The sequence below is a fragment of the Dermatophagoides farinae genome, chromosome 6 (genome assembly GCF_024713945.1).
Source record: "Dermatophagoides farinae isolate YC_2012a chromosome 6, ASM2471394v1, whole genome shotgun sequence".
Classification (NCBI taxonomy): Eukaryota; Metazoa; Arthropoda; class Arachnida; order Sarcoptiformes; family Pyroglyphidae; genus Dermatophagoides; species Dermatophagoides farinae.
In genome coordinates this window covers 2,078,672-2,089,237 of record NC_134682.1, presented here as the reverse complement: position 1 = coordinate 2,089,237, position 10,566 = coordinate 2,078,672, and the positions used below count along the sequence as shown (strand labels likewise).

Below are 10,566 nucleotides of genomic sequence, written 5' to 3'. Positions count from 1 at the left end.
AAAATAAATAATAAATTTTACTTTTTGTGTTTGTAAAATCAGAATTTCTCACTTACAATTACTTGTACGTTGAAATCATCATTTTCTTTATTCCATATTCGACATTCATTTCGAACGAAATACAAAAAAAAAATATATTCGATCTTTGTATTCTGTATTCTGTGTCTTTTGTTTGATTGAGTAAAATTATCCAAAAAAAAAAAAAAAAACAATGCACATCACTGCACCGGAAGATTCAGCATTTGCACCATATGAAGATCGTTGGTATGAACGTGAAGCCGATGGTTTTCGTACCTGTGGCCGTTGGCGTCGTGGTCGTAAAAATCTATTCAATTTAGGACGTAAAATTAATCAAATGGATTTTGAACGTCGTATTATGGCTGAACGTAAATTACGTAATACATTAAAACGATTGGATAAAACAACTGCAGAACCAGTCATGGAACAAGGTAATTATTGCGAACGTATCAATTGGAATCATGTATTTCCGAATTGGTTAAATTATCGTGAACTCCATATGCATCATAAAATTGTATTGTAAAACTCAATTTTTTTTCGACAACAACATATGAACCAAAAATCATCGAAGAAGAATAAAATGATCAAATTGTGGCATTAATTTTTATTCAATATTTATCAAAAAAAAAAAAAAAATTTCAATTACATCAAAATTAATAATAAATTTGTTTATACAGAAGCAAAAAAAAAAAAAAAAAATTTCATTCAAGATCAGGTTCTTCAAATGTATCATCTGTTGAAAGTTTACGTTTTAATGATACATTTCTTTCAATTTTATCATCTGATTTTGATTGTTGTTTTTGTTGCTGTTGTTGTTGTTGTAATTGTTGTAGCTGTTGCTGCTGTTGTTCTAGCAATTGTTGTTGTTTTTGTAAAAGTTGTTGTTGTTGTTCTAATTGTTGCTGTTGTTGTAACTGTTGTTGTTGTGTATTTTTAATATCGCCGATTGTTGTTGTTGATGATTTTTGTCTATCAAAATTTGGTTTTGATTTATAACGATATGGATTCTCATGAAAAGTCGATGTTGATTGATGTGATGATAAACTAGATGATTGTCGTGATTGAATATTTGAAAGTTGTTTCATTTCATTCATTCGTATCTGATAGACAATTTTCGAATCAACATTCAATACTTTATCCAATTGTCGCAATGCAACTAATCGAACTAAATGTTGTGCTGAACACATAATATCTTCTCTATCTTGACGGCTAAGATAATTGAATATATTCACTAAACGTGCTTCACATGGATCGGCTAAACCTTGCCCACGTGTCATCAAAATGCCATGAGCAAGAAATTCAAAAAAATGTCGAAATAATGATGCCGGCCCTAGACAACAATTCGCTGAGATCAATATTCGTTCCAATATCACTTCGAATGTCTAATCGAAATAAAACAAAAAAAAAAATTAATTAAGAATTTAGTAATCTAAAAAACAAAAAAAAAACATACCCAAAGTGATACATGAGACCAAATTTTAATACGTTTGGTCAGTTCACGAAGAATTCGTAATGTAAATGTGAAAAAATTATGTTTAATTCCCATATCTTTGAACCAACGATAACGTCGTATATCATTCAATGAACGAAGACATTTTTCTTGATTCAATAAATCCGGTACATTTTCTCGAAGTTCTTCTTGATTTTCATCACGAATATATGGACAGGTTAGATAACAATCAAATCGTAATATTTTTTTTGAATCATCCAATATCATTGGTTCATTAGTATTACTACTACCGCTAGCACTATTTAATGCAAATGTATATAAAGTTATACGAAATTTTGTTTTATCCTTCATCATTTCCGATTGAACATGATATTCACCCGGATAATCATTTGGATTTTTTGATAATCGTTCAATTTCTTTCGGTACTAATCGTTGAAATAATGTAAGCAACGATTCGGTTGGTAATACTGATGATAAGATTATTAGCTTAAAATATCTTTCACCAGTAAGTAATAAACCTTTACCAAGTGGTCCTGGACGTATAACACGAATAAATTCAACAAGTCTTGAATCTGTTTGTATTAGACGATTTTCACCATTTTCCAACATATCATTAATCGTATCCATTGGCAATAATGTTTTATGGATGGATATAAATTTTGGTACCGGAATAGGGAGTAGAAAATTTAGCTCAATGAAACGTCCAACACTACGGATAGCTTTCTCCACTAAATAGGCCGTCTGATAGATGTATTCTAATTCTAATTTTGATGGTTGAATAAGATGATGTCTATATTCAAGTAAATAATCACTGAATGATCGTGTATATTCATTTCCTTTATATGTTGAATGTATCGATGTTGTATGTGCATTATTTTGATTATATTTGAAAAGGGAAGAAAATTCTTTGGATTTGTCCACCGATTGAAATGGATCAAGATCTTCAGTAAGATATGGTTTTGTATGCAATATTTTCTTCATTGAACGTTCTTTTTGTCTTAGCTTTTCCAGTTGTTCATTTTCAATTTTTATCATATCACTTTTTATAAATTCAACAATTAGACTTGGATCAACTTTTTTCTTATATTGAAGCCGATGTCGTCGTCCTTTTAGATGTAAATTTTTTGCATTTGCATCATTAAAACGACATTCACATAGTGTACAAGTATAACAGACTATTTTTCCATTTTGATTTAAAACTTCTTCAATAAAATCCTGTCCAATTGGTTTACAATCGAAAAAATCTTTGATTTCATTTTTCATATTCGATGGCTGTGGTGGTGGTGGTGTTGACGATGATGAAGATTTTTCCACCATCATCATTCGATCCATACCGGATGGTTCACCAAATTTTTGTCCCGATTTCATTCTATCAACTTTATTCTGTTCACCTTGTCGTGAACTATTATCAGCAAACAATTTTTTAATTTTCATCTCCAATTCTATTGGAACATTTTTCGATAATATTTCCGGTGCATTATCATAGACTGGTTCACCCATTTTTTTTCTATATGCAATCGAACGATTATGACGTTGTCCTTGTATATGACTTGAATATGAATCAACACTAACACATGGAACATCACAAATACGACATTTTAATATGATACTCATCATTGTTGGTCCACGAGGGTTCGATTTTTTGCTATCGGACGACTCAGAAACATTCGGATCGTTGGCCACTAATTTTTTTATTCCATTACCTTGTAGATATTCAAGACGTTTTTTATGTTTAAATCCAGTCACATGTCTCATCATAGATTCGGCACTTGAACAAACTAATTTACATGTTTCACAAAAATAGTTGGATTTTTTAACAATATCGAGACCGGTTTCCGGTTTTTTTGATAATTTTTGACTATTCACAATGGCATTCATATCGGCTGTCATGATAGTAGTGCTATTGTTGCTCGATACCACATTTGGAGTAACAGTGGGCGTCGTAGCGACAACGCAAGTCGTTGCCGGTAATATTTGAGGTTGTAGGGTGGTGGTGTGAACAGCGGTTGGCATCATACCAATAGGTGTTGTAGCCGTAACGGCAGCAGGTTGTGGATAAAATGAATGACCTGAAAAGTAATGTTTACATCAATATCTTTCAAATCATCATCAGATAATTAATAATTAACCAACCTGGAGGTATTAAAGTTGGTTGAAATGCCATTGTTGGTTGTTGAAATGGAATCATTGGATTAGCCGCAACGATTGTTGGCGTTACGGTAGGTGTGGCCGATGTTGCCGCAACAACAGCTGCATATTGTTGCATTTGTTGTTGCTAATTGTTAAAATTGACAATTTTAAATCATTTTTATTTGTGTTAATAAAACTTACATATGCTTGATATTGAGCTAATTGTGCAGCATATACTGCATATGGATCGGTGACAGTTGTTGGTGCAACGGAAACAGGAATTGTTTGTTGTTGTTGTTGTTGCTGTTGTTGATGAATAACGGTTGTTGGATATACGGATGTAGCCGATGTTGCTGCTACGGCTGTTGTCATATAACTATATGGTGATGGATACATTGCTGCTGTTTGTTGATAATAACTGGTGAATAAAAATGAAAGAAAAAAAAATTTTAATCAGAAAATGTGTTAAGTTTATTTTTCGAAAAAAATTCAATCCAATTACTAACAATCATCATCATAATTTTGATAATAAAAACAACAACAATAAAAACGGCGATTATGATGTGGATCTATATGATGTTCACGAAAATCCAAGTAAAGCCAAGAAATTCATTCATTATCTTATCGTGGTAACCGGTAATAAGTAAAACAAAACGATGTCTTGGCTGTTAAAACAACACAATTGTAATGATATATTTTTAGCAACATAATAATAAAAGGATATTTTTTCTACAATTCTGCTTCACTTTCGGGCTATTCGTTTGGTTCATTTCTTTTGTTTGTCAATCACATCATCATCATCATATTAATTGCTCAAAAAAAATAATGATTAAACTACGGACAAACATTAGATGATAAAAAAATAAATGTTCGAAACCAACGAACGAACAAGCACACAATTGTGTTGCAGAATATTCGATTTTTTTTTCTATAGGCTAAGATCGATGACAATTATTGTTGTTTGGATTACGAGGGGAAAAAAATCTGTCCAATCTTTATGGATTTTTTGTTGACAAAAATTGAAAGACGAATTGAAAAAAAAATTAAATTTTTTCCATTTGTTTCTCAAACAACAATGATCAGTGATCGACTTTAAAAAAAAAATCTTTAGAATTTCTACGGTCATAACTTACCTGTATGCAGGTGTTGCTTGACCAATCGGTATTTGATTCATTAATTGAGCTTGAGCTGCTTGGCCAACAGTACCCGGTTGACCGGATGGATTATTTATCGTACCCATTGTTGTTGCTGTTGTTGTTACCGATGATTGTGTCGATTGTTGTTGTTGTGAATTTAACATTATTGATAATAATAATTGATGAAATGGAAAGTCAAATCGATTGAATCATGAATACTTTGGAATAGAAATTACATAATGATAATAACGATTGAAATAAAAAAAAAGACGAAAAAAAATCACAAAAATAAATTATCGTCAAAATCAAGAATCTGACTTGGAAAAATTCTTTAATAAGCTCATCATTTAATGTTTATACATTGACAGTGTTTGTTCACATGGTTGTTTTTGTTTTGTTATTTTATACACTGTTTTATTTATTAATCCTTTGGTACTGTCATTTATGAACAGGATCAAAAAAAAAATTATGGAAGTGGCATATGCTGATGCAATATCATCATCAGCTGCTGCCACATGTCTTCAATACATGCATGCATGCGTGTTGTGTGTATGTTGTATGTTGTATGTGTGTTGGCATTCAGAATTTATTATTCGTTTTGTTTGGTATGTATTTTTTACATTTATAATCTGCTCTTAATATTTGCAGAATTTTCTTTTTTTTTCGAAAAAAAACGTCCGATTAATCTTTTTTTTTCTTTTTTTTATTATCAATCATAAAGGAATTTTGTTTTTATTTAATCAATTTTCATATTTGAAAATTATTTTTTTTGGCCAAATTTTTTTTCGTTGATTGTTTCTGGAACAAGTTTCTCTTTGTCTCATTTTTGTATTTGTTAAAACAAACATACACACACACACACAAGGTTTGTTTTTATGCCGTTTATTTTTTGTTCTAATCTAATTTTCATTTCAACGATTGACACGTTGTCTGTAAATTTTTTTTTCTTGCCACCAATAGATCATACTAACTTTATATGTGGTTTTTTGAAAAAAGAAATTCTGCTCATAAATTATCCGCTTTTGTTAAAATTTCATAAAGATATTGTTCATTATAATCATGGATGATCAAGAAATCAATCAGATCAAGTAAGTTGAATGTTTATTTTTTTATCGAAAAAAATGATAATTCCAATTCATTCTTATTCGATTTACAATGTATAGTGATGTTAAAAAACAGACAGGCGGAAAGAAAAGTAAAAAAGATCGCCGTAAGAAAAAAGATGATGACGATGATGAAGATTTGGATGCAATGTTAGCCGAATTACATATGGAAATGGTTGAAGGTAAAAAACCACCACCGCAATCGAAATCCATAGAATCAAATATTAATAAACAACCGGATATGGCAACAAAATCATCAAACAATAATCATGTCGATAATGCTACTAATAATAATAGTCATGATAAATCAACCAATCAAAATAATGGTGATGATGACGATGATGATAAATCACAAGCAAAAAATAAAAAAAATAAGAAAAAAAAAGATAATAAAAAAGCAACGAATCAATCTGTACAAGAATCAAAACCATCAAATGTTCAACAACAAAAAACCAGCCAAAATGAATCCAATAACAATAATGGTGATAAAACAGCTGATATTGATAATAATGTCGGTAAAAGTGATGAAGATGATGAGAATGATGATGATGGTACTACCGTAAACAGTAAGAATAAAGATAAGAAAAAGAAACGTAAAGAAGCAAAAAAAAAGAAACAAGAAGAACAACAATCAACAGCAACAAGTACAAAAGCAGCCGGTAAAGGTCCAAGTAAAAAGCAATTAGCAATGATGCAAGAAATTCTAAAGAAACAAAAAGAAGAGGAAGAACGACAACAACGTGAAGAAGAGGAAAAGATTCGACAGGAAGAGGAACGTGAACGGCAACGATTGGAAAAGGAACGACTTGAAAAAGAACGAAAAGAGAAGAAAAAGCAAAAGGAAAAAGAACGAAAATTACGTTTGAAAAAAGAGGGAAAATTATTGACCGCCAAACAGAAAGCTGATCTTCAACGAGCTAAAATGAGTTTACAATTGTTAAAAGAATCTGGTCAAGCAGTGATTGGTAAATCACGTAAAGAAGGACGATTAGATAAACAAGATTCACAGGAAGATGAATCAAAATCGGATAATAATTTATCTGAACCTAAAGAAGATGATGATAATACTGAACCATTAGATGAAGATATTGAAATGGTTGATGATGATGAACAGGAAGAAGAAGAAGAATTTCCCGATGATTGGGAAGATATTGTGATTGAAGAAAAGAAAAAGAAACAGCAACAACAAAAATCTGTAGAAAACAAAAAGTCATCTAATAAATCAATGAATCATAATAATAATGATACGGCTCTAACACCTACAGGATCAAAATCGATTGATCCGGATTTATTGTTTGCAACATCAAATCCGGCAAGTAGACCACCGGAAAAATTTCGTTCGCCAATCATTTGTGTACTTGGTCATGTTGATACTGGTAAAACAAAATTATTGGACTATATCCGTAAAACACATATCCAGGATAATGAAGCCGGTGGTATTACACAACAAATTGGTGCCACATTTGTACCACCAACGGCCATACATGAACAATGTAAAAATGTGAAAACAAAAACCGAGCTAAAAATACCAGGTTTATTAATAATCGATACACCTGGACATGAATCTTTTTCTAATCTACGTTCACGTGGTTCATCACTTTGTGATATTGCCATATTAGTTATTGATATTATGCATGGTTTAGAAAAACAAACGATCGAATCATTGAATCTATTGAAATCACGTAAAACACCATTCATAGTGGCGTTGAATAAAATTGATCGTCTTTATGAATGGCGCTCAAATGTCCGTAAAGATGTTGAAGATCTAATCAATTCACAACAATCGAATACGAAACATGAATTTAATACATTGAAACAAAAAGTTATCGTACAATTGGCCGAACAATCAATTAATGCGGCATTATTTTATGAGAATCCTGATCCACGTACCTATATATCATTGGTGCCAACATCAGCACATACGGGTGATGGTATGGGTAATCTAATCAATTTGATAACACATTTCACACAAACATTAATGGCCAAACGTATCCATTATCAATTGGATTCATTGGATGCAACTGTATTGGAAGTGAAAGCCATACCTGGCCTCGGTACAACTATTGATGTTGTATTAGTAAATGGTAAACTACGTGAAGGTGATAAAATCGTATTGGCCGGTCATGATGGTCCGATTATTACACAGATTCGTGCATTACTTGTGCCACAACCATTGAAAGAATTACGTGTTAAATCACCATATGAAGAGTTGCGTGTCGTATATGGATCGGTGGGTGTTAAAATTGCTGCACATGATCTAGAAAAAGCTGTTGCCGGTTTGAATTTATATGTCACCCAAAACGAAACCGAATTGGAACGATTGAAAACAATGTGTTGGAATCAATTTGGTTCGGCAATGAAAGCAATAAAATGTTCAGATAAAGGTGTCTATGTTCAGGCATCAACATTGGGTGCATTGGAAGCATTATTGGAATTTTTAAAAGATTCAAAAATCCCATATTCAGGTGTACGTATTGGACCTGTAGCTAAACGTGATGTTATGAAAGCATCAATCATGTTGGAAAATTCACCAGATAATGCTGTTATTTTGGCATTTGATGTAAAAATTGATCGTGATGCACAAGAATTAGCCGATCAATTAGGTGTGAAAATTTTTACAGCCGATATAATCTATCATTTATTTGATCAATTTACAGCATATAAAGAAAATCTTCGTAAACAACGTAAAGAACAAAATCGTCATTTAGCCGTATTTCCATGTAAACTACGAATATTACCTAATTGTATATTTAATAAACGTGATCCAATCGTTCTTGGTGTACATGTTGATGATGGTACAATTGTATCGGGAACACCATTAGCTGTACCATCAAAAGAATTAGATCTAATTGGTCGTGTAACAACCGTTGAACATGATCATAAAACCGTTGAACAAGCTAAACGTGGTGATGAAGTTTGTATTAAAATTGAACATTGTACATCGGATGCGCCGAAATTATTTGGACGTCATTTTGATTCAAATGATATGCTCTATTCACGTGTTACACGTGAATCAATTGATATAATGAAAGAACATTTTCGTGATGATCTTGAAAAAAGTGATTGGCAATTGATGATTGAATTGAAGAAAATTTTCAATATCATCTAAATGGTATATGATATATATTTATTCTCCCATTTCGAAAAAGCCAACTAAACACCAGACATGAACAATTTTTTTTTTCGCTGTAAAATTATTTTATGAAGTTTTTTTCCAATTGTCAAAAAAAAAAAAAAATTATTTTTATTCTAAAAAAATGAACTTTTTTTTCTTTAAATAAATAAATAAATAAAAATTTGAGACAAAAAAAAAATTCCGTATTATCGATTAGCTATTGATTGATTGATCACTTGTGGTGTAAATTAAAAGCTTAAAAGAAAAAAAAAATCTAAGCCTTAGCTTTAGCTTTAGCTGCTGCATATTCAGTTGTACGTTGTTGTGTCATAAATCCACCACTATTTCCATAATTTCCACCACCGTTTGATCCACCATAATTACCACCACTACCACGCCCACCTTGTCCTTCGGCAACGATTGTATGAATTTCTTCAATAACAGGTTCAATCTCTTGATATACTTTTCTTTGTGGTGAAATAATTTCTCTAACTTCCTGTATGATTGGTTTTCGAACTTCCGTAACCAAACGATGTGGTTCTTCTTCAAATTGATTATATTCAGTTTCACCTGCTCCTTGCATTCGATGTTCTTGTCGTACTTTAATACGGCCGGATGCTGATTTGAAAACAATTTCCACTGGTAAATCACTACCTTCAATTTCGATTATTTGTGGTTCAATTGGTCCAAATTGTGATTGAACGGGTTTGGTTTCGAATGTTTGTTTAGAGAATACAGCTGCATTTATACGGCCTCCGCCTCTTGATGATCCACTGTAACCACTGTTCCCACCACCACCACCACCAGCATTGTATCCGCCGCCACCACCGCTAGATCGACCTGTGTAAATTGAATAAAATTCAGATTAATTTTTTTTCCAAAATTCATTAACAAGAAAAATTAAATCAAAATATCAAGAAAAAAGCTTGTCGCGCACCACCTTGTAAGCCCATAAAGGCACCAATACCGCCACTAATAGCGGAACTAATACCAGTGCCCAAATGAGCTAATTCCGGTCCCAAACCGTTGAATGATTCTTGGCGTCCAGCACCAAGTTGATCAATGGTCATAACACCTCCACCGATTTGTTGATGATGAAATACGTTACCCATACCTAAGCCAGAAGAATGAAAACCACCCATCATACGGCCATATTGACCACCACCACCACCACCACTAAAACCGCTAAAACCACGGGTATTTCCAGCATTACCACCACCAGCAACGGTTAAATCAAATATCGATAATAAAAACGTTGTTAAAACGATAATTTTGCACATCATTTTTGTTGTTGTTGTTGTTGTTGTTCAATTCGTTTCAATTTGTCATTTGACGTTCAATGAATGTCACCATCAAGTATTTATAGTGACAAACGGTTCTTACTATAATGATGCTATTTCTAACTTCTGGAACAATCTCTTTTAAATTACTTCTGTTTTCGTTGTCGCCAAGAAGATCATCCAATTGTTCTGAATTTGTTTGATATGTTATTATGATGATACTTTTTCCATCCTCTTGTTAAATGTTTTCATTTTGTTTGACAAAATATTACATAATGCACACACATATTCAGTCTATTAAGATCATCAACAGTTTGGCGCAATCAAATAACAA

General features: G+C 32.1%; 5 protein-coding genes across 6 annotated transcripts in view; 3 read left to right on the top strand and 2 right to left on the bottom strand.

Moving 5' to 3' along the window:
• LOC142597610 (cytochrome b-c1 complex subunit 10-like) overlaps window positions 1-10,566 on the top strand; it is a 91,504-nt gene that overhangs the window by 14,530 nt on the left and 66,408 nt on the right. The window lies entirely within an intron of this gene.
• LOC124494165 (uncharacterized) lies at window positions 212-619 on the top strand. Its single transcript, XM_047057330.2, has one exon. The coding sequence runs from the start codon at window positions 212-214 to the stop codon at window positions 539-541; it is 330 nt and encodes a 109-aa protein (XP_046913286.2). The 3' UTR covers window positions 542-619.
• On the bottom strand, window positions 595-5,057 carry LOC124494166 (Zinc-finger protein 72D). 2 transcript variants are annotated; one of them, XM_075732092.1, is made up of 5 exons: window positions 4,732-5,057; window positions 3,800-4,016; window positions 3,602-3,743; window positions 1,472-3,537; window positions 595-1,400 (listed from the first exon to the last, which is right to left on the bottom strand). In XM_075732092.1, the coding sequence occupies exons 1-5, from the start codon at window positions 4,896-4,898 to the stop codon at window positions 720-722; spliced, it is 3,273 nt and encodes a 1,090-aa protein (XP_075588207.1). In that variant the 5' UTR covers window positions 4,899-5,057; the 3' UTR covers window positions 595-719. The 2 variants fall into 2 exon arrangements, with proteins under 2 accessions (XP_075588207.1, XP_075588208.1); XM_075732093.1 differs by lacking the exon at window positions 4,732-5,057 and adding an exon at window positions 4,105-4,256.
• eIF5B (eukaryotic translation initiation factor 5B) lies at window positions 5,298-9,151 on the top strand. The gene is made up of 4 exons (XM_047057511.2): window positions 5,298-5,339; window positions 5,456-5,599; window positions 5,695-5,822; window positions 5,898-9,151. Exons 3-4 carry the CDS (start codon window positions 5,794-5,796, stop codon window positions 8,944-8,946), a joined length of 3,078 nt encoding a protein of 1,025 aa, XP_046913467.2. The 5' UTR covers window positions 5,298-5,339; window positions 5,456-5,599; window positions 5,695-5,793; the 3' UTR covers window positions 8,947-9,151.
• On the bottom strand, window positions 6,467-10,240 carry LOC124493640 (uncharacterized). The gene is made up of 2 exons (XM_075732105.1): window positions 10,067-10,240; window positions 6,467-9,792 (listed from the first exon to the last, which is right to left on the bottom strand). The coding sequence occupies exons 1-2, from the start codon at window positions 10,233-10,235 to the stop codon at window positions 9,227-9,229; spliced, it is 735 nt and encodes a 244-aa protein (XP_075588220.1). The 5' UTR covers window positions 10,236-10,240; the 3' UTR covers window positions 6,467-9,226.